General features: G+C 40.8%; 1 protein-coding gene across 4 annotated transcripts in view; it reads left to right on the top strand.

The window, feature by feature from the left end:
* The window catches only part of LOC115026838 (neuropilin-2-like), a 102326-nt gene that overhangs the window by 59747 nt on the left and 17579 nt on the right, over positions 1–25000 (top strand). For 2 of the 4 annotated variants that reach the window (XM_029459826.1, XM_029459827.1), the window contains exons 11-16: positions 1376–1520; positions 13856–13930; positions 14936–15100; positions 20947–21215; positions 22058–22154; positions 24974–25000. The exon at positions 24974–25000 is cut by the window's right edge and continues 6 nt beyond it. In XM_029459826.1, coding sequence (XP_029315686.1) covers positions 1376–1520; positions 13856–13930; positions 14936–15100; positions 20947–21215; positions 22058–22154; positions 24974–25000 — 778 coding nt within the window. The remainder of the gene's footprint in view (positions 1–1375; positions 1521–13855; positions 13931–14935; positions 15101–20946; positions 21216–22057; positions 22155–24973) is intronic. The other 2 variants (XM_029459828.1, XM_029459829.1) reach the window with 1 other exon arrangement.

The raw sequence follows: 25000 nt of genomic DNA, 5'->3' as shown, positions 1-25000 counted from the left end.
CTCTCTCTCTCTCTCTCTCCTCTCTCTCTATTCTCTCTCTCTCTCTTTCTCTCTCTCTCTCTTCTGTCTTCTCTCTCTCTCTCTCTCTCTCTCTCTCTTCCTCTCTCTCTCTCTCTCGTCTCGGTTCTTCTCTCTCTCTGTCTCTCTTCTCTGTCTCTGTCTGTCTCTGTCTGTCTCTGTCTCTCTCTCTCTCTGTCTCTCTCTCTCTCTCTCTCTCTCTCTCTCTCTCTCTCTCTCTCTCTCTGTCTGCTTGTCTGTCTGTCTGTCTGTCTGTCTGTCTGTCTCTCTCTCTCTCTCTGCCTTTCTCTGTGTCTCATCCTCTATTTGTCTCTCATGGGTGTTAATTAAAAATGGTCTTTGCTGCATCACCACTCAACACTCCTGGCAGTCTAACGTGAGACAGGGCACTTTAACTCTGTTCTTTTTTCTGAGACTCCGTCTTAAAACGCTTTAATAGTACTACTTAGTGCTGGGCTTTTCTCCTGATGCTAAAATCCTGTTCTCTCTCATCTGCCTGTCTTTTTAAATGAGCATCCTGGGAAACTCATCATACTTTTTTTCATATTCTAGAGATGGGGAAGACAGAAAATATAATTCAATTAATGTAACCAGTATTACAACTTTCACAGCCCGAATTTTGAAAGGATTGGTGCATGTCTAGTCAGTTTTCAGCTCGTAATAAATAACTTGCCTTTTGCCAGAGGCTGCTGCAAGCCGCCTTGAAAAAATTATTGAAAATCAAAGGGAACAAAGTCTCTGTTGTTATTTTTATGACACATGTCACACTATGCTTGAAAACCATGCTGATTAGGAGTGTTGTGTCACTATGGAGAGACAGGCTCACGATTGTGCTATTGTTTTTCAATGAGACGTGAACGGTGGAGTGGCGAAAGGATAACTTTAACTACCTTTTCAGCGTTTACGTCTTCCTCCATTGTTTCAGGATGCTCATCCTCTTCTCCACAGAACAGTGTACGAGTTCACCAACTCTGACAGATGCCACATATCAAACAAACTGAAACGCATCACTCATCATGTAGTATCTTAGACACGTCTCAGACAGCTTTGGCTTTTAAAACAAACTCTAGGACAAGCAGACAGTGATACTTGTAACACATTTTCCTTTCAGTCACAGCAGGATCTTACTGTGCTGAGCGACAGCCAAAAAAGCAGCTCAGTGGAACAGGCTGCAGAACATTGCCATATTTTCACATTGAGTGATTTGAACAAAGGAATGTTGCATGAAACAATCCTTTGTACTGGAGGGGAAATGTTTTATCTATACTTTTTCTTTACAACCTTGTTGTTAAATGATAATAGGAGAGAACTCTCTAATAACATCACTATGAACGTGTCCTTGCCTCCCTCCTCTTAGATTTTTGAGGGGAACGGCCACTACGATACTCCAGAGGTGCGGAGGTTCGATGAGATAGTGGCCCAGTACATCAGAGTCTTTCCGGAGAGGTGGTCGCCTGCTGGGATTGGCATGAGGATGGAGGTCCTCGGCTGCGACCTGCCAGGTAAGAGCATGCAAGATAACAGAAGGCTACACACACTTTCAGAGGGAACACATACAACACAAAATCCCAAATCCAAAACCTACAGGGCTAAAACTAAGATTTGTGATGTCAATTATAATGTCTGGAACTGCTCCGTAGACAATAAAAGGAACAATGTTATAGATGTTACAGAGAGCAGACGGGGGTAATGTTCTGTTCATGGGAACATTCTGTTTCAGAACTGAGAACACTGCCATACAATGACGATCCTTTGGGTATGGGTAAACATTCTGTGGGTCTACACAATCATTCTCCCATTCATTGTCTATGGAGCAGCTCCAGACAAAATACTTGATAACATCACAAGTTTTAAAGAGATTTCATTCTCTGGTTTCTGGCTTTGAGAGGGAGAAGCTCATGTTCACAAATATTGATAAAACTTTTCTAGGCCATAGAAATAACATATTGGAATTCTTAATTGGTGGTCCTCTTTAAGACTAATTATTCGCCAACTGTGATCAAGAGCAATCTTTTCCAAATGATATATCATCAAAATTACTATGATACTTCTACATATATGTGTATTACATGATCCATAATCACAAACAAATTAGTGGCGAAAGTGTGCTGCATGTGGAATGTTGGATGTGTGTTTATGAGGATTTAGAACGTGTGTGTGTTTTCTTTTGTATTTTAATCCGATTTTGTGTGTGGATTTGTATATCTCTGTTTCTGTGTGGAGTAAAGTAGGCTATACATACTGTATGTATACTGTATGTATACTGTGTGTGTGTGTGTGTGTGTGTGTGTGCGCGTGTGTGTGTGTGTGTGTGGCTGACGTTAATCATCTTGCTCTATAGGAGGTATTGCAGCATGTCTGGACAGGGATTAACATGTCTAGGTCATGGGATTTTTACTAATAGTGGCCAGCTGCGTAGTTGTTCTATATTGTGTTCATAGCCTATTATGTTAATAACATGTAGCTAGTGTGTATTGAAGGACTAGGTGCAGACAGTACATGGTCTGTTGAATTTTGATATTCATGATCAATCCATGATCTACACAATGATTTGTGTAAAACGTTGTTTATAAAAGGGTGATGATTTAGTGTAAAGAGTGACAGATGCCTACCATTAGTCTGTATGTTTCTTTATTGAGCTTGTGTGGAGCTTGTTAGCTGCGGCAAGCAAATTATTCTCAGCTGCACAGTAACTTCAGTAATAAAGCAAGTCATTGTACAAATCTCCCCACATGTATTACTTAACTTGAGCAATAAGGATGTGCCGCATCAGCAGCAATGCGTTTTCTATATCCCAGATACAGGTCTTAATGATGACACACCTCAAAACAGTAACAAAAAAAAAGTATTTCAAATGTTTTCTGAACAAGACCTCTAGTCTTAGTTGCAAATAGCCCGTTAAAATGCAACTTTTAAGGCCAACGTCCTCTCCCTCTCTTTTTCCTCCTTCTGTTCTGCGGGTTCTCCGTCTTTCTCTTCCAGAGGAGCGGGCACCGCTCGCGCAGGCCGGGAAGGGAAGGGGAGTCCAGAGCGCCGGCCGGGGAGGGGCCCTCGCCTGCATCGCGTAACTTCCTCTCCACTACTCTCCACTTCTCTATCTCGTCTCTCCACTTCTCTCCTCTCCTCATCTTTTCCCTCGTCCTCCCCTCTACTCGTCCTCCCTCTCCTCTCCTATATTTTCCTCGTTCTCTCTCTTCTCCCTTCATGTGGCCATCAGATCTTACTGCTTTAGTCAGGTTGGGGACATGTGAGAAGTGAAGACAAGAACAGGAAATGACACGTACCTGTTCCCAGTGGACGTGAAGTGGGCTGAACTTGTGCATGTGTGCGTGTGTGTGAGAAAGAGAGAGAGAGCCCAAAGGGAACACTATATCCTAGATGTATCAGGACTAGCCAAGAGGTTGGTGATGATGGGAAGAGAAGGGACATTGTCTACTGTTAACACAGGTTTTAACAGGTTACCATGACTACAATGAAAACAAAATTCAGGCATAACACATAACACATTATCTTTTATGACACATCTAATAGAAAGATGAAGTACTCAGTGAGAAAGCTGAAAATCTAGCAAAACTTTTACTAAATCGTTTCATTCATCCATCATTCAGTGTGAAACGATGGTTTCACTTGACTGAAAGGAGAACAGGCCTACTGAATTATATGCAATTATAGCCCATTTACTTCAGTCTACGTCTATTTTACAGATCGTGCAATGGGGTTTCAAACTCAGCTCTAGTTTCACTCATCCCCAGTTAACAGCGTCTTTAATGAGAAGTGGCAATTTTTTCCTGATGAAAACTGAAGCTTTAGTTTCATGTAAAATATTCATGTGCGGATATAAAAACCGTCATGCAGAACAAAGCAACAGTGAAACCTTGACATTAAAAATAATGTGGGCTTAATACCAGACTAATTATATAGCTTGTACAAGTTGTATATCATGAATGGCAGCAAATGATTTCTTTCTAATGGAGATTAATGTGTCCTAAATTCTAACCAATCATGTGATTGCACCGACCACATTGCTTGTTATTGCGCTCTAACGACATCGTGCACATCATATCTGCAGCATCTCCGTGAACGCAGTACGGATCAACCTCGTGGCTATTGCAGGTTCTGTGATTGTCTGCTCGTCTGGCTCTCTATGTCTGCATGCCAGATGTTTGCCTTCTGGATGTAATCCGTGCACGATAACAGTTCATTCCCACTTTACACCACAACAACTGCTCCTGCTGCCATCCCTAAATACCACACACAATCGCACACTAAGATAATTCTACATCTTAGTGGCTTAGAGCAAATTGATTTTGTTAAGTTTGTCTGCTTGTTTATTGTCTCCACGCTATAAGTGACGTTAGGATAATAACACTGAAATACGCATGATCTCAGTCGTGCAGTCGGTCATTTAGTGTTATAAAGAAAAACATATCCGAAGACAAAGTAGACTTTGTTTCTCTTCTCGTGTGTGTGTGTGTGTGTGTGTGTGTGTGTGTGGTGTGGTGTGTGTGTGTGTGTGTGTGTGTGTGTGTGGGTGTGGGTGTGTGTGTGTGTGTGTGTGGGTGTGTGTGTGGGTGTGTGCTTTGTTGAGTTGTAACGGGAGATAAAATATTCAACAGAGTGCATCAGCTTCAGTCCACTGAACACAGCTGTTTACACATAAGTCACAAGCACAGAAAGACGCAACCATATTGAACTCTAGTGGCCCTCTCCTATAATTTCAGACGCACACACACAAATACACAAACAGAGCTGCAGATAAGAAGTAAGATATACAGTCATACAGGAAAAAGCCTAACAGCACCTTTCCATCTCCGTTCTACGAGGATAAATCCTAAGGTTGTCTTCCTTCCTCTGTCTGTTCTTCCTCTTCCTTCTCTAAACAGGCAGCATTCAAAATGATTCAAGCTTTTTTCTTTTCACAAAGCATAGTAACCATGAGATAACCCCACCTTAAAAGGGACACTCGTCCTCCCTTTAAAAACCAGAATTGTAGGAGTTCCCTTGTTTTCCCAGAGCTCCAGCGTATGGTGGAGCCACAACCCCGCCTGTCTCGGCACTGCTCAGGAAGTAAAGGAGTGAATTAATGAATTGATGAATAAATAAAAGGAGACATCCGCAGTGTAAGGGAATCACATGTTCACTGACACACTCACAAACACACGCACACACAGGCCAGCCTGCAGTGGATGCAACAATCAGAGTGGCTTTTCCATTATTCAGTAGTTAGTTTCAGACCTCTGTTCCCTGACATAAATAACAACCCTGGACCCGTTTAAAACATTTGACATTATGTAATTTACACCCATATTACCCGTCCACATCGACAATCTACTGCCATACATCATTTGCTGACAATAACAACACATGCATCTTTGTCCTCTCGTTCAGTTTCCGGATGTATTGTGTACTGTATGTGTGTGTAGGCAGCATATTGTTTTGCCTAATATTCTTGCTTATTCATTGTTCAGTAGAGACAAAAGCCAATCTGATACAATACCAATCACAAACCTTGTATCCTCTAAACATCAGCTTTAACAAACTCACAAAGAAATTTCTTTTCCATTACTGTATTGCCCCCGTATTGTTTTCGTATTTAAAATGAAACGCATTGACCCGGCTTCAGGGCTGTAAAACAATTTCCCCACATGGGCAATCTCAGCAACCAATTACAATGAAGAAATCCAGAATTATGGATACAGGGGTTCACAATAATGTAGTTTAGCATCTCATTATTGCTGCAAAACCCTCGGTGCAAAAACAGAAACAAAAGCCAGAATATTATTGCAGGACTCATTCTGATCATTCACGCTAGCTATGGAGGCAACATGTAATTTAGGTCTTGTAACCCCAAACTATTGGATGATGAGAGCTGCCAAGTTGCCAGTTTTGTTCAGTTTTAAATGACTGAGCTATCAGAACATCTGTTATGCTCTCATCTCTTTCACTCCACCCCGAGTTGTTGGCAGGCAGGCACATATGTACACACACACACCACCTGTTTGGCATAAAGACAAAGGTTTGTTCGTAGTTGTGTAAATACATGCTTAGGTTTTCATCTCCATTCAAAACGGCAGTGTTACTCGGGGAAAATACCAGAAATACACTGAAATACAGAGAGAGAAAGCAGTTCACTGTCTCAGAGCACTGATACCACTGTTACCAACAGCACTGTCTTCTTTCATCTGCTGCTGCTGTTGCTCTTTGGATCATGGATCCTCACTTGTCAGAAATGATGCTTCTTACCTCTGTGTTACACTGATCAGCCAACTAGGGACGCTACATTTGTTAAGAATACAAGCTGCGACAGTGACGCATATTGATGATATTGTTTTGACCTTGTGAGTCTGTATGTGTCTTCATGGCAAACTGAGTCTTGGAGACACCTACTGTAGCATGAACTACCAAAAACGTGATTTTGTGTACTTTGCCAGGTGTTTATATGTCTGTCTGTGGACAGATTTTGTCACTAGGATAGCATCGCAACCTTACAAGTTGCAGTCACAAAACTTTACAGATGTGTAGTTGAGATCAAAAGGAAGGCCAAATTCAAAGATGGGTGTAGTCCGAGCAAGATGGGGCAAGACGGCCTCTAGTTTCAGCTATTCCCTGGAGGATTTGGTGTTGGAAGTCGGGCCAGTTATAGCAAAGAGGTTGGCCAGGTGAATCCCTGGATGACTTGGTGAAAAACCTCCATAAAATAGTTAGCGGCCAGAGATGGAAGTCCCAGCACGATTTTTATGAATAGAAAGTAGTTTGTTGTTTGAAAAAGCATCCTAAATAAATGTTAAAATAATAGTGAGTTCATAACATAGCCAAGAACCTTCACTGTGTGAGTGTTTCACATGTTGATGCTGGACCTGGAAAACACACACACACACACACGTCCCTCACTGCTGTGGCATCCAGGAGGGAATGTTGTTTAGAGTTCTTGTTCTAGAACATTCTGGAGGTGTTCCGCTGTTCCAGCTTTCCAGCCAATTGTTTAGCCAAGATTTGTCCAACATTGCTGATCGCTTTCACATGTGAGCCGTGGCCCCAGTCCAGATACTTTCATATGATAGGTGGGATGTGTCCTTACTTACTCCTTACACCCACTCATCTCTCCTCTGCTCCTCCTTCTCCTGTCTTGTCTCAGAGATGACATCAATGTGATTACAAAAACACCATATCTACCAATAATGACCACAATAACATTGCCCATTATTTAAACACTCGTTTGTTTCCACAGTGTGCAGTAAATGAGAGGCATTTTAGTTATGAGATTATACAATATATATCCAAGCAAATTATTCATACTGGTAATAGGTAGTTCTCATACTATTCAAAGTGCAAGCAATGGGTTGACATATTATTAAATCATTCTTATTAATTGTTGTTTCATTTTTAATTAATGTCCAAGCCAAAGTTATTTAAAATTAACTGAGCATACAACAAGCCGCCTGCGTCTGAATCCATTATTTCAATTGATAAAGGTACAGACCTGACCCTGCTCTTTTATACCGACACATATAAACACATTAGAAGGAATGGAAAATAATGTTAGAGAGGGAGGTAAAGGGTGCAAATGTTTGTGGCTTTTGCAGTACCCACTCCGTCTCCGCCCCTGTGACTCCCTCCCCATCAGAAGAATTTAATCACTCTCGTCTTCTGCCAAGGCTTCTGTAACAACCCACCACCACACGCTCACACTCACATTCACACTCCATCTCTCTTACGTCTTCACCTCCCATTTTCCCCTGACCTCATTACCTTCATGGGATTGTTTCCCTCTCTTCTTCTTGCTCTCGCTCTTCTCACATTGTTTCTACGGACCCATCTTTCTTTCATTTTATCCCTCAACCTGTAGCCAGTGCTATCTTCTTTGAAAGCTATAATTCTCCAACAACAGAAAATGTGTCATGACTCCAGAACCAAACATCAGATCAAGTATTGTAGAGTTCCCAAACACTTGGATGTTCTAGTGTCAAGTGCCTAAAAGTCAAGGACACAACCAAAGAAGTTCTGATGTTATTTTAAACCATATACAATCATGCTCTGTTCACTTCAGGAGGACCGTTAAGTGTATCAATTCCCTCTCTTCATTCTTGAGACATCACACATGGAAACACTCAGGATTGGGCATTGGTTCATTGTGGGTGCATGTGTGTTTATATATGTCTGTGAGCAAAAATGCTTGCGTATTTCCAATACAAATATTTAGGTTTGGCTCGCCACCTCTTTGCAATATTTCCCAGATATGCTTGTTTTTGTTTCCTTATCTATTTATCCATCCAACCATCTATTTATCCATCAACTGTTGGGTCATATCAGGTACTTTTCTCTATTTCGTTTTTTCCCTGTAGATAGTAACCCCTCAATGTAGGCAGAAGACTTAGCTGTTCGCCAAAGCGTCAGATGTTGGTTAGCGTCTGTGTTGTTTGAAATCACAGGGATAAAATAGGCTTATATTTTCAGTGATGTTTAAGTGGCTCTGCTACCCCCTTTAAAAGTTGTTGATCTGAAGTATATCCTGATACTATAGATTTGATTTGATGTTCTGAGAAACACATTCAAGTGTTTCATCCAGGGTCTGTCAATCTACCTGAAATTTAACATGGCCGAAAAGTAGTGATTTTTCCTTGGAAACCATCCCTTTGTTAACATATTACTGCTTGGTGAACGAGAAACTGTCTTTCTTTTCTTCAGAGCAGTTAATGGCATACTTAGCTTAATGGCTTTTGCCACACTTAAACTCATTTCCTTTGTAGCTGACTACTGCTCACTGATGTAGTTAGTCATTCATTGCCAGCAGCTTCTTTTTATCATCTCAGTTGTTGTCGTACTTAGCTTCACACTTAAGGCTACAATTGCAGTCACATACCTTGTGGTGCTTTGTTGCACAATGGACTAATGAGCAATTCACTGTCTGTAGTTTCCTGACATAAAGAGCTTCTTTGCTTTTTAGTGTCTCAACTATGTAGCGCATGGCTCTGCTTTTTTTAGCCACACTTTAAGCTGTATTATTTGTGGCTTTTTAACTACAGTCATGTGCTTGGTCTTATATCACCAATAGTGCTGGTCCAGTGCAGCACTTTCCGTACTTTGCTGTACACTGGGCTAATTAGACATTTAGTCTCAAAAGAGTTTCCTGCTGCTCATTTTCCCACCCACTCATATACAGAAGAAGGAGCCATAATTAGTCCAGCACTTTAAGCTACGTATAAATCAAACCTGCACTTTTGGTTTTAAAGTACAGTTGTCTTATTTGCCATTCAGATCACTGGATGATTTTCTAATTTGATGTCATACTTTAACATTTAACAGTCTTGTTCTAGGTAGTGCCACAACTCAAATTTTGCTTACTAGTTTCCTTTCACTAAGAATTCATTTTCTAGTATACACATTTTGCATTGCATATATCAGGGGTCGGGAACATATGGCTCGCGATCCATATATGTCTCATTCGATAACGCAATATGGCTCGCAGACAATTTTGAGCTGACATTTTTTAACATGATTAACAAGTAATAAATAATTATATTGTGTCATTTTAAAGTAAAACATTTAGCGGATTTGTTTTTAGTTCTCCCCTCTCCTTTCCTCCGCTCTGTCTCTGGCTGTAGGTTAAGGTGTGTTCACGTGTGTGTGTGTGTGTGTGTGTGTGTGTAGGGGGCGGAGCACAGCGGTGGAGATGGTTTGTCAGTGTTTGGAAACACGCAGTGACCAAAGTTTCCTTGCTGCATCAGAGTCTCCCACAGGCCACTTGGCTTGGAACGCTCTCACTGCATCACTACATGTCCGTGATCACACGGCCCTGAAGCTGCAGGTTTAACAGTGAGATGCTTCGTTATGTCGCACAAACAGTCCAGCTCACATCGCCACTTTCGTCCCAGAGATCTGTGGTGTGTTTCCCTTTGCTTTCCAAAAACTTTCATTTCATTCACACATTTAGATTCTTCCTCAAATGTCTTTCCCCGTGGTTGTGCCATGCATTGATTTAATTACCAAAACCGTCGGGCCAGTTATGACAGACATATGATATTTTCTCGCGGGTCGGATATAATTGCCTTGAGTTTGACACCCATGCAGTAAACACTGAAACGTGCACATAAATGAGATAATAACGTAAGCGTTAGTTATCTAATAAAAGAGCACCTGTTCAATGAAACACTGATACCGCTATTAGTATTCTTAAAAAATGCATGCATAAAGTTACATTCAAATGTATTAAATATATGGCTCTCAAGGAAATACATAATAAAATATTTGGCTTTTATGGCTCTCCCAGCCAAAAAGGTTCCCGACCCCTGGCATATAGTATTGTATTGTATAATTTCCTAAATTTGGATGAAGATCTTGTGTAGCAATAATTGTTTCCAGCAGGTATACACTGCTATAGAGTGTACACCTGCTGCTGGAAAGAGTTTTAAGTTGCTATAATCAGGTCAACACAATATATGGTGGATGGAAAATTTTCTTTTAAAAGGAAATTACACTTAGAGTGATTAGATGCCTACAGCAGACAGGTTATTTGATGGCAACAAAGCTAAAAGCAGGTAACTCTCAGTGGTGTTTTTTGTTATAAAGAAGACATTTTTTTAGATGCACACACACACAAACATACACACACACAGTCTGCCATTCAGTCAGTCTATCAATCATGCAGTCATTAAGTAAAGGAAACCCCTACCCACACACACATGCACCATGTCACCAATAATTTGAGTAAGGACAACATTCTCTCTTCCTCAGACACCCCCCACACACACACACACACACACACACACACACACACACACACACACACACACACACACATACTGTGTCAGTAGTCATTATTTAGGCTGACAGAGGTAGATTTATACCCAGAGCTCTTTCCATAATTGAACAGTTTTCGTCTCTCTGTTTCCGCCTCGCCCTGCTCAGTCAGCAGCTTTACAATGAGCCCATGGGCCCATGGCAGTGTGTGTGTGTGTGTATGTGTGTGTGTGTCTGTGTGTGTGTGTGTGTGTGTGTGTGTGTGTGTGTGTGTGTGTGTTGTGTCTGTGTGTGTGGTTAACCAAACTGAATACCTTCTGTTTCTCAGTTTGAGGTGTGTGTGTGAGAGAGAGAAAGAGATGGGGAATCATGGCAGTTTGCTGTAACTCAGCGGTGTTCAGGATGACCCATTAGCAATATAGAGATGTAAAGATTTGGTGTTTCCATCACTGTTTGAATCATATGTTTAAAACACGACTGACTGTGTTAACATCCTCACTTTTCCCACACAAGTGACTTAACATACTTCAGCTTTTGCGCGTTTCTGTTAGAGCGCTTTTACAAGCCAACATTTAGTGCGTTTTAATCAAACTCTGGTGTGGTTCAACTCCTGGAGCGGTTTGTTTGGGCAGTTGTGAATGCAGTATTTTAACCCTGGTGTGTTTTGATTGCAGTAAGAACATAATCCAACCTAATTGCTGAAAGTTAACCAAAATGCAAAATGACACCCAAATTCAGACTAGCCAAATGGACTATGGGCTGTGAAAGCGCCCTTAATCACATTTAGTTCAGCAGATAAAAGACAAAGTTCCTGCAAAAGCAAGTTAGAAAAGTTTATTGCATAATAACTACAGTAACATGTTTAAAATTAGTTTAATTACAAAGCGATGTATTCGTATTAGTTCACTGACCTTTACAGTAGCGACAGAGAGGGCCGTGATGGATAGAAATAAGAGGGGGAAGGAAGATGATGAAGAGGATGAGGAAAGGGAAAAATAACAGGACAGGAGACGACAGACTGAGAGCAGAATTGGATTAGACGGGTGGAGAGGAGATGGAGTTAGAAATGGGAGGCTGACAGGAGCTGTGTGTGGTCACTAATTAGGGAAATGGTGGTGAGAGGTTGAAAGGGTTGTGTTCCCTTCTCCATGTCGCTCTCTCTCTGTCTATGTGTCTCTGTCTGTCTCTCTCCCTCATCTCCATTCCTCCCCCTCTCCCCTCCATATGAGGGGCTAATTACAGTGGTAAAGGGCACCAAATTAAAACAGCTTAATGTCAGCAGCTGGGAGCTACTTATCCAATGTTGATATCTAATTCTGTGTATGAACGTGTGTGTGTGTGTGTGTGTGTGTGTGTGTGTGTGTGTGTGTGTGTGTGTGTGTGTGTGTGTGTGCCACTCTGTTTGGGCTTATATAATAATACTGCATACTTTCACTGTGAGCAGACTGCGATAACAACTCAATAAAGTTATGCACATACACAATGCACATTAGAGCTGCAGTGAACTCAAAGCTATTAGCAAAGGCTAGCAAAGGGTAAGAGTTCATACTAAACAAGAGCCACACAGATATACATAGAGATCACCATGTGAGTCATGGAAACATCTAGAACAACCAAACAAGTAGTAAATCAACAGTGGTCTCAGATTTACTGAGTTGGTGGTTAGAACCAACATAAAATAACACCAGAAAGAGTTACAGCACAGAGAAGCGCTGAAAGGTTGAGAGATCGTAGGAAAAGAGCAAAAGAAAGAGACGCAATCTTAACAAAGAGAGAGAAAGATCTGCGGGCAGACAAAAGCAAAAAAGGACGAGTGGAAATCAAGATATGCCTCGGGAGAGATGACAGAAAGAGAGCGAGAGAAAGAGTTATGGAGATGAAAATTGCGGTTGTGGTAAAACAGAAACAACAGTAGATAGGGTTACGCTAGACGCAGAAAAAAAGCGAGATTGACTTTGTGCGTGTGTGAGAGAGCATACGTGTGTGTGTATAGAAAGAGCTTTTTGCGGTGTTGATGGTGGCTTTGCAACGAAGAACTGAAACTGGTCAGATTTATTGTGACAAATGACAGAGAGAAGAGAGAAAGAAGGAGGGGATTTGCAGAGTCGAATGACAGATGTAGGGAGGAAAGAAAAATCAAAGACAGACCATGAAATGAACGGCAGAAAATAAGAGAGAGAGAAAGAAGTAATGTCTAAGAATAATTTGGCAAGAGGTTTGTGGCGTCAAACCTTGTGCCACGCAAGCCAGACAATCTTCTGTTCCCTTACGTCAACATATAGACTTACTTACACCAGCGTGAGTGTGTGCGAGAGGGAGCTGGTGAAGCATTCAGGGCCGTTTAAGGAACCAACGGTAGAAAACTGCTTATTAAGACCAGAAGGTCTTGGGGTTACACCGACATACCCCTCTGCTGACGTGTTCGTGTGCGCGTGTGTGTGGGTGCCTCTGTTTGATCTATCATACACTGGTCGCATGCTGCTGTGCACCAAGGTCAGTTTGAGTGCAGCATCTTTCATCATAGCGTTTTTGAGTGTTTGTGTGTGCCAAGCTGCAGTGGGTATAATGAGTGGCATGGCACAGTCCTCAGCTGAGTGCCAGCTCACTGCCTCTATTCCCTCTATCACTGCCTGGAACTCGACACACTTCAACCTTAATACACAGTCCTAGAAAAAAACAGCAAAGTGTGTACAAACATTATTTGTTATCGTATAATATCTTAATCTTGCTTTGCTCAAAAATTACTGCTGCACTGACTGTTAAATTATTACTATTTCCAGTGTGCAGTGAAGCAGCTGTAGAGCAAATTGAAAAACATGTAAAGCTTAGATTTAGATATTTTATGTCCAGAATTGTCTCCACTTATTTGACGGTTTTAGTGTGTTGGAAGTTACACATAATTAAAGCAGCTTAACTCAACGCTTGCATGAAATACAGAGTAGTGTGATGTAATATATGTGTATGTAACATAACTTGTTATGGAGGTCCACTGCAGGGCCACATGATAGGCCAAAACATATTTACTGGCCTTCCATAGGAAAGCTCACCAAGCCTCACATGTGCCTGTTTATTGATATCTTCTGCCTTCTAACCTTCACAGAAACCACTACTGTACCTGACACTGTGACCCCCACCCTGCCCAGAGTGGAACAGACCACTGCTGCAATGAGACCTGGTAAACACACACACACACACACACACACACACACACACACACACACACACACACACACACACACACTTAATTCAAGCACTCTCACGCACAGTATCACAACACTCACTCAACATGCAGATTTCTTTGAAGCACACACAAATTCATTTTGCCTCTGTCTCTCATCCACACACACTTGCACACACACTTACGCTTTTAAGGTCAACCTCATGATGTCATTATGCACCACAGGGCCTCTGGGCTTTGAAGCCTGTTAGATTCAAGAGTCCCGCAGGAAGCTCTGTTTGAGTAAAAATAAGCTCACAGCCAGGTTCTCACCTTCTCACACACACACGCACACAGACACACGCACATTGAGAATTTCATTCCACAGCTATAGCTCAGTAACTGTCAGGCAAGTCTTACTGGAGTAAAGGTACAGAGATGTAGTTGTGTTGATCCATTTAGTTGCGAATGCAGTGACTTAAACTGAATACAGCTTCAGGAAACCAAGTGTATTCTCTATATACTTTTTATTCATGATCTTTTTCTCCTCTCTTCTTCTCTCCTTTTGATTTGTATCAACACCCACTTTACTGTACTACTTTCTCTCTATCCATTCTCTGTCTACGTTTGCATTACTTTATCCTCTCTACTGATTCTTCAGTCCAGCCCATTTTCTCTCCACGTAATCTCTCTTTTAATCTAATATGTGTATCCAGCATGATTTATTGAGGTGTCATATTGCATGAGCACTATTGCCAAAACATCTAAACACTATGGGAATCTTTCAAAGCACTATAAAAATAAAGAGCAGCCATTATGGCATTAAGCCTTATAAAAGGATGACAAGAAACTGAGAAAAAAAAAGTCTACATTTGATACGGTGGTAAAAGAACTCTGAAAGTGCAAAAACGTTTCTTTAAAAAAAAGGCAACTTGTTAATCAGCCATATTTACTGCAAGTCAAAGCAAATGCACTATGAAACGTCTTCATTCACAATCTCTGTGTCACTTTCATGACCCACAGCTACCACCCCGTCCCTGTCGGCTGTATGTGACTTTGAGCAGAGCTTGTGTGGCTGGTCGGCTGATCCTCAGTCCGGTGTGAGCTGGTCCCTGCACACAGCCAGCAGCAGTTCAACTGGACACGGCACACATGGAACGAGGCAGGATTTGGCGCTGGGATCAGACAGTGAGTACTGATTTGTTGGCAATCACCTACAATTACATTTTATACGAGACCCTTAGGAAATATGAAATATCAGAATTCTTTGTTTTTTGTTCTTTTCAAACTGTGTTACTAGAGTTTCAGGTCATTAACTTCCCAAAATGTGTCATCTTTGACACAAATGAAGCATAGGGAGAGTTTAGGATTTATTCTGGAAACATGTGTTTCTTCTGGATTGAAACACTATAGCATTTGAATCACAGTATCCAGCAATCACATCCAAATAACATAACGGAAAGGACATTTTCTTTGTTGCGGAAGCCAGCTTTACAGCAAGCATTTAAAGGGGCACTCCACCTATTTTCCACATGAAGTCAGTGAGACTTAATTTTAAACACCAGAAACTACCAGAAATACATAAGGGTTTGCCAGTAAAAGAGCAAAATGTAATGGCATATGTCACTGACAACACTCAATTAGCCTCTGCTGCAGCAATTTAGGAAGGCTCATACAAAATGTATTATTATAAGTATTTATTCTTAAGTATGAATGCTTTCAATTATGCAAACATTCTGATCCTTAATTACATTTATCTGATTAATCATCAAGTTTTCTGCCACAGGAACAGTCCAAACTCTCTAACATACCAACAGTCCTTTAAGGTTAAGAACACATAAGAACATTTCTATCTAGTTAAAACATCTGTGCATATTAGAACCACATTCAAGTCTGATCTCTCTGGGTATGCTTCATTTCAAGACATTTCTCATTTTATAAACACAGAAAAGAAAGCATGTTGTGATGTTTTAAAGACTTCTGTAGCTAATTAAGAGCTAAGTGGTTGTCCTGTAGTGGAATATTACATATCCCAGCGGAACCACTGACAGCAACTATGATGCAATGATTTCACTCTGATCTGCTGAAAGTGTGTACAACGACCTAATTGGAGTTTCTTATAAAATGTTAGGTTCAACAGTCTCACTTTCCCTAACCTAGTTTGCTACTTTGTTATCCATTTCCTCTCTTCTTTTCTACTTTTTGTCTTTCTCAGCCTCCCTTTTAATCCACAACTTCCTTTGAGTTTTACCTCTTTCCCCACATGTTCTTCTTTTTCACTTTATCTCTGTATTTTATTCACTCTTGTAGCATTATTTGATTGCTGTTTTTGCACACTGTGATTCTATTCCTTTATTTGAACCTACATTTTGTTCGCCTATAGCTTCACTACAAATGTTTTTTTCCGTTCTCAGTCCACATCATCTAATTTATCCTTGTTACTATGCGTCTTTCATTCCATCCTTCCTCATTAAGTCATCCTCCTCTTTTCCAGATCCAACTCATACTACAGTATATAAAGTCCCTGTCCACTGTCATCTCTCTCACTCTATCACTGTGATCACCTCTTTCTCTCCTCACTGACCTCTCTCCTATTTCCCTCAGTGGTACTTGCCTTTTTCCACATCTGTCCATCTCTAATAAGACAGCAGGAGGATAACTAAGACTGTTTTATCCATCACACACACACACACACACACACACACACACACACACACACACACACACACACACACACACACACACACACACACACACAGAGGCACATGCACTCACATACTTCTCCACGTCTCTCCTTCTCACACACACACACATCGCCCACTGCGGTCTGATAAGTCAGATGATGGCTTTGACAGAAGTGCTGCCTTAGCTCTTCAGCTCCCCCTGAGGCGCACCGCACACACACATTTACACTAACCACTCAAGGTGGGACTGCCCGCGTATTAAACTCAAGGTGTGTGGTTTTGCTACCCGCACACACGCACACACGACCTTGCCATTCACCAAGGTTTTCTCTGTATCTGTTGAAGCCATCCAGTTTATGGTTGACTGAGCAGCTCCTTTATAAACAGACAGGGCCGTGACATAAGGCAAGGCTCTACATCATACTAGGCGGCTGTGTGTGATGAGTGTGTGTCTGTGCGAGTGTGTGTGTGTGTGTAATTGACATAGCAGCGTCCCTGCCTCCGTGTTAGACAGCAACATGACATTAAGTCTTGTTCTACAGCAACATTAGCGCAGCAGCCTGTCTGGAAGCTGTCTCGATATGCAAATCAAATCCCCAACCCTTGTCATTGAAAGCCCTTTTAGGGTTTTAAAAGAGAAAATCCAAACCCGAACAGAGCTCATAAGTTATTCTTTTGATCTCAGATAGGGCAAGACTGCAATTCTTTACCCTGTGGAGATTTTCATCGAAAGAAACCCTTCGCACTGCTCATAGTCGGAAGTGGTTTAGTTATTGATAAGGAGAGGAAACGACATTGAGGGAAAATTGAAAGAAGGTAAAAAAGTGACACAAGTCGACATCATATCAGTTTCTAACACCTGATGATCACTTAGAGTTTTTTGATCCAAAAAGGTGTCCCTGAAATACAAAAGATAAATCCTATAAGATATGTACTAACTGAATAATGCAACATAATGATCCAAAAGTGAATATTTGATGATGATAACTATATTAATTCAATCCAAATGTGTTAAAACACTCTCTTTGCCAGTGCTTTGATTCCTTTAGGCTCAAGTGAATGGTGTCATTGAAGCTCATCAAACACATTACTTTTCTGAGGTATAAATACCAACAGTGATTGAGAATAGCCTGTTAAAATGAATGGAGCATGACCATGGCGGCTCAGTTCAAGTAGATTAATGAAACTAGATGCTATTTGCTTTTTGTGGTGTTTAGGAATGTTAGGAGTCAGTGTGACACATATTAAAAGAAAAGGTCATGCTTTTTTAAGTGCACTTATGTCAAGTGACAACAAGACTTGACATTGTTCTGCAGTTCTCAATGCCCTTCAGCCCTGTGTAGAAGAACCATACATACATATAGTCCAGGGGTCGGGAACCTTTTTGGCTGGGAGAGCCATAAAAGCCAAATATTTGTTTATGTATTTCCTTGAGAGCCATATATTTAATCAATTTGAACGCAACTTTATGCATGCATTTTTTAAGAATAACACGTCTCCGAGTACTAATAGCGGTATCAGTGTTGCATTGAACACGTGCTCTTTTATTAAATAAACTAAACGCTTACGTTATTTATCTCATATTTCAGTGTTTACTGCACGGGTGTCAAACTCAAGGCAATTATGACCTATTTAACCTCTTATGTCTATTGTTGTTGGTGTTGTTTTTGTTGTTGTCCTGCATTTTAGCGCCTTGAGATTGCTTTTAGCTTTGAAAGGCGCTTTACAAATACAATTTCTTATTATTATTATTATTATTATTATATCCAGCCCGCGAGAAAATATCATATGTCTGTCATAACTGGCCCGCCGGTTTTGGTAATTAAATCAATGGGACGATGTGAGCTGGCCTTTGTGTGCGACATAACGAAGCATCTCACTGTTAAACCTGCAGCTTCAGGGCCGTGTGATCACGGACATGTGTGATGCAGTGAGAGCGTTCCAAGCCGAGCTGCCTGTGGGAGACTCTGATGCTGCAAGGAAACTTTGGTCACTGCGTGTTTCCAAACACTGACAAACCATCTCCACCGCTGTGTTCCCGACAGCATTCTGCTGATGCACTGAGAGCATTTGCCGACTTTGCTGCTCAGATATTTTAATTGAACTGCTCAGCAATCCGTCTGCAGATGACTTAAATATGTTCCATATCTTTTTGCACTTTATGTGTATCCTGTTCAATAAATGTGGACCGTGTTTGGCCCTCGACGTAGTCCCAGTTTTTAATGTTGGCCCTCTCTGTGATTGAGTTTGACCCCCCCCCCCGGTCTACTGCTTGCTTTGCGCAGTTTCTCCTCAGCTGTTTCGCGAAGGCCAGGACTACACACACACACACACATACACACACACACACACACACACACACGTGTGTAAGTGTGTGCGCTGTGCAGTCAGAGACAGAGCGGAGGAAAGGAGAGGGGAGAACTAAAAACAAATCCGCTGCTAAATGTTTTACTTTAAAATGACACAATACAATTGTTTATTACTTGTTAATCATGTTAAAAAATGTCAGCTCAAAATTGTCTGCGAGCCATAACGCGTCATCAAAAGAGCCATATATGGCTCGCGAGCCATAGGTTCCCGACCCCTGATATAGTCTATCTCTACATTTCAACTTTGAGAAAATACACACACATAAAAGCGGCACATATCTTCATAAATGCAAAACACCTCATACTCACACACAAGGCTCTTCCAAGTACACACACACTGACTGACAGATGAACTCACACACAGACTCAAACATAAACAAAGATACCCATAAATGAAGTGCAACGCTCATGCAAACAGACAGCAACACACACACTCGCATACACACATTTCGCTTCTTCCCTGAGAGCCAATTCTACATCCCTGCCTATCCCTCCCATGGAGAGTTGTTAATTAATTCCCTCCCTTTGTACGTTTGCCAAGATCAAACGAGGAGAAACAGAAAAACATTGCAACTTTTTCTAACTGTACTTAATGAGGAATGGTAATTGAGGTCCCCTTTTTCATTGCCTCCGAGTGAAGAAACAGAGTTACCTCAACCCAAATCCATTATTCATTAAGTGTGATGCGCCGAAAAATCTGTTGAATGTTTTTTTTCTGTCTTCGTCGACGGAGGGAGAACATAGATAGATAATAGATAGATGGATGGATGGATGGATGGATAGATAGATAGATAGATAGATAGATAGATAGATAGATAGATAGATAGATAGATAGATAGACAGACAGACAGACAGACAGACAGACAGACAGACAGACAGACAGACAGACAGACAGACAGACAGACAGATAGATAGATAGATAGATAGAGAGAGAGAGAGAGCGAGAGAGAGAGAGAGATAGAGAGAGAGAGAGAGAGAGAGAGAGAGAGAGAGAGAGAGAGAGAGATAGATAGATAGATAGATAGATAGATCTATGTATCTGGATGGATGGATGGATGGATGGATGGATGGATGGATGGATGGATTTTTTCTCTTCTCTCCTCTTTATTCTCTCTCTCGCTCCTGATGATGTGTCACACACAGCATGTATCTGTAGATAAAAAGACTATTTGCTCCTATTACTTTTACTCTCTGGCCATAATAGATTAACACAGCGGCAAGCTAATGATTATGGTCCTGTTTGGGGTGCTGGAAACACTGTAGCATTGCCTTTCTTTCTTCTTCCCTCTCTCACTCTTTCACTCACTCACCCCTTCCCTCCCTTTGCCATCTTTTTGCTCTCTGCCAAACAATTCTTTGAGCTGAGAGGAGAGAAAGGAAGTGAATTAGATTTTTTTTTTTTACTAATAGAGTGATTGTGACTGTATTGGTATGATGGCTGTGCTGACTAAGTAGCAAAAACGGGAAGAGCAACAGAACGAGGCGTCAGCATTCAGAATAGTTAGGTCTGTTTAGCCCGGTTGTGTGTGTACGCATGTTTGTGTGTGTGTATGTGTGTGTTCATTTGTATCCATAGCCATTAGCGGCCATGATGAAATGGCAGTCTAATTTGCGGTTTAAGCCTCATACCACGGAATGATGGTGGTAATGTTTTAAACGCTAAGCAACCACATTCCACTGCATTACTACATCATGCTGTACGTTAGGCCTGTTTCACCAGCGAGGAGGGAATCTGCTTTGTGCAGCAGCACTGTCACAAATCATAAAACTCATTCAAATGGAATCTATTAAATGAATAAAATGCAAATAGGACTCACACAATAAACAAACATGTGGCTTCCAATTTACTTCCCTACGCTAAAAAGTGTGATAATGTATCAGTTTAAGGGCCACTGATTTATAACTTGTTACAAGTCATATAAATCACTGATCTTACAATAATGTTGCATCTGCCATCTCTCCGTCTCTTCCTTTCCTCCAGATTTCTCAGGGAACTACCTCCACCTGGATGCAGGTGCCCACACCCAGCGAAAGCGAGCCCGGCTGCTAAGCCCTGAGGTGGGGCCGGAGCGAGGCCCACTCTGCCTCGTCTTCTACTACCAGCTCCAGGGGGAGGCACAGGGGAGCCTGAGGGTCCTGCTGAGGGACAGTGACCAGGAGGAGACGCTGCTATGGGCTCTTAAAGGGGACCAGGGGCCTCACTGGAGGGAAGGCCGAACCATCCTGCCACAAAGCCCCAAGGAATATCAGGTAGGTTTCGTTTTTGAATGTAATTCTCATTGATCTTTGCTGCACATAACTAGGGACATAAACACGCAGTCAACGTGTGTGATTAAGGAGCACTTTAAATGCCAAAATTAAATGTGGAGGCCGGGAAAAATACATACAAAACAATCACAAATCAGTTTTTCATGCTAAAGAAGAGAGCCATAAGAATTGTGAACAGAGCTGATTATCATGAACCAACAAACTATTATTTTAAAACTCAAATTTCGAGATTTAGTGGATTAATGTATAAAATTAAAAATAAAATGCTTCAAGAGTGTATCCAGAGGTTGTTTCAAATTAGAGCGAGTCAGTATGAACTAGGAGGAATGTGCATGTATACAAAAACTATCAATCAAATTAGTTAATTTGTGAAATAGATTTGAAAAGGAAATAAAAATGTGTAATATGCTAAACAGTTGTTTAACAAATGTAAATCTGAGGTATTAACAGTGCTGTGTATATGCATTTTTGTTTGGGGCTTTAAGGGTATCTATAATATACATTTATTCAGAATTATCAAACAAAATAATCAATGGAAAAAGTGTAATATAGGGCTTTAGCCTACACCTTTTTGGAGAGTATGAATTTGCTCCATTTCAAAAGTAAAACCTTATTTTTGTTCATTCATTATATAAAATGTGTATTTGTGTATTCGACCAAAATAAACTAAACTAAACTAACGCTCCGATTCAAATATTATAGTTTTATCTCTATCATTGGTTGCAACAGTTCATCATCATACCCACTTTTTTACTTTTATTAACTACTGTGTTTAATAAAGAAAGAGCATATTTATTGTAAATCTCTCTTCTTCTGTTATCCAGGTGGCGTTCGAGGGCTTTTTTGATCACCCAACCAGAGGCCACATCAGAATAGATAACATCCACATGAGCAACAGCATCGAGCTGGAGCAGTGTACACGTAAGTCCCATAACCTGTCTGTCTACATGTCTGTCTACCTGTCTGTCCATTTAGCAAGATGTCAGTATAGCATTTACTCAGTCAGTCAGAGTGAAGAGATAAAAACTCATAATGTTTTTCATTGACACACACACACACGCACACACACACACACACACACACACACACACACACACACACACACGCACACGCACACACATACACACACACACACACACATAACAAAATATATATATATATAAAAAAAGAAAGTAGGCCACAAACGGCCTTTGGGCATGGATTCTAATCTATCTTTCATATCTCCCTCTCTCTGTCTCCAACCATTTTATGATTCTTCTCGTGCTTACTCTCATTCACTCTCTATCACTAGCCTTGTCTTCCATTCAGTCTGGGCCGTCACAGGGCCATAGAGTATACAAAATGGTGCATTTAGTTATTCTGTGAATAAAATGCTTGAGAGACTGTCTGTTTGCCTGTCTTTCTCTCTCTTACACACACACACAGACACAAACGTGGCCAACGAGACTACTGTTAATAATGATTGGCTTGAATTATGGAAGATTTTGTTATTACTGTCACAGAAAAATAGCAGATTTACCTGAAACACAGAGACTAGACACAGGATTATGTTTTAAATCCTTTCCATTTCCATTTCCATTTCCTACACACACACACGTGCACACACACACACACACACACAGTTTGTTCTCTCTGCCATGGGAAGTAATGGGAATGTTGTTATCATTTAATGTAGCGAAGCAGCCCTTCACTCAGCACAGCAGGACAGTTAGCCTGATGTGAACTCACACACACACACACACACACACACACACACACACACACACGCACACACACACTAATGTATGATGCCATGTAAAAACCACCACAGTTGTTAATAACAATGACATAGACTCTCACACCCACACACATTTCAAGCTGCTTCTCTTTCAACCCTGTTTAATTGAGCCTGCTGTTAATCATTCATCATCTCTGTCCAACTTGTTCTTCATTTAAATTCTTATCAACCACAATAATATCACGGTGAGGGTTCACTTCATGGGCTGACCTAGAGTATATTTGTGCAGATTTGTTAAAAAGGACTACTACTGATTTCATACGTAAGGATATATTTAGTCATGAGGAGGAATACTAAGCATATCAAAACTGTTGTATGAAGTCATCTGTGGCTCTGGAGGGGCTTTATCAAGATTAGGGGTTTTTTCACTTAAGGCTTTTACAGGCAGGATGGTTCTAATGAAAGACCCTGTCAAGTTGCATTATGGGAATTGTAGGACCAAGTGTTTTTAATAGCCCAATCAGTCTAGGAAGTCAGGATATCTTGGCCTCTGCTGCTTCAATTTTAACCATTCTCATTTGAATTTGTTTACTTTTCGAATGACTTTGTCAATGGCTATAACTAATAAGTATGTTTTCCCTGAATATAATCAATATTAGATCTAGTATGATGACTCAGATACCAGATTTGTGCGTTACCTCATTCTCTTTAATATTCTTTTCTCAATATTCCATCCCCCACTCCCTCAAGCCTTATCTTTTGTTTCATTCACCTGTTTTATTCTCTCAACCTACTGCTGCAATTTCTTTACTTGCCATTCTCTCTTGCTTTCCCTCGGTGTTCCTCTCTTTTTTTCATCTTCTGTCTCCCTTTCACTTTCATAATAGATGAAGTATCCTCCGGCAAATAATAAACAGCAGTAAATCTCAGTCCCTGTTCCCATGACCCTTTAACTTACCTCCACCCTTCCTTTCCAGTCCTCTGTTTCCCGTCTCTTCACCCTTCTCTCACTTTTTTCAACCCCCATCTTCCATCCACCCACTTCTTTCTTCTTCTCAACCCAACATGTCTACTGCCATTAACATTAATTAATTAAAAACAGAGTTAGAGAGCAACTCATGAAAAAGAAACATAGCATGACAAAGCATAAAGATTTAAAAGCGAGTCTGAAATGACAGACACACAAAGAGAGAGAGAGACATTTAGGGAGGACACGCTTCCTTTCCTCCAACTCTGCCAGCCCACTCTTTTGTCTTCCTCTCTTTATTTTCTCTCTTTTTGTAAAAATGACTGTCATCCAGGAAGATTTATGGGCCTTTAGACTCCTATATCATGTCGGAACTCAACAAATCTTTATTGATTTTCTCAAAAAGGAGTAACAAGTGCATTCGCAAAAAGTGTGGCGTCCTGCAATTTCTGCAATTCAGCTCTACTGAATTGCATTTCTGTTAACAATCATCAGAAACATAGTTGTTCAATGTCAATTTAATCATGGAAATATGCCGGATGGCAAATCCCAAAGATGATATATTTGGTGCTGTATTTCATATTGTAAAGGGCTACTTTAGAATGAAATAAATACATTTAATCAAAATCATGTCATGCATCATATTTTATACTTATGGTTTAGCTCATTCTAGGCCTGTAGAGGCTAGTGACTGCTTAATATCCACTCATGTACTGGTCAATAATGTGAGCACCACTTTTACATTGAAACTCTTAAGATGAAAGTGACAAAACAACATATAACATCATTATAATAATAACAACGTTAAGTATAAAAATGTCTAGAAAAGTTAGACCACAATCGATGATGAAATCCAAAGTCCTCTCTGGGAGCAACTCCAGTGAACAGGAGATCAAATGTGTGAGCTCACACCGAGTATGAGTCATCTGAACTTTAATCACTAAATGAGATTTATATCACAGTGGTTCAGAGCGGCCCTTATCCCTTCACCGCTTTATCACACATATCCGCTACTAACCATCATCAATAACATTTCTTTTTCTCTCTCTTTTACAGAGCCTTTCCCTGCCTTAACTCCTGGCA

The sequence above is a fragment of the Cottoperca gobio genome, chromosome 21 (assembly GCF_900634415.1).
Source record: "Cottoperca gobio chromosome 21, fCotGob3.1, whole genome shotgun sequence".
NCBI classification, from domain to species: domain Eukaryota; kingdom Metazoa; phylum Chordata; class Actinopteri; order Perciformes; family Bovichtidae; genus Cottoperca; species Cottoperca gobio.
The sequence above is the reverse complement of the archived record's forward strand: the minus strand, read 5'-3'. Positions and strand labels throughout refer to the sequence as shown.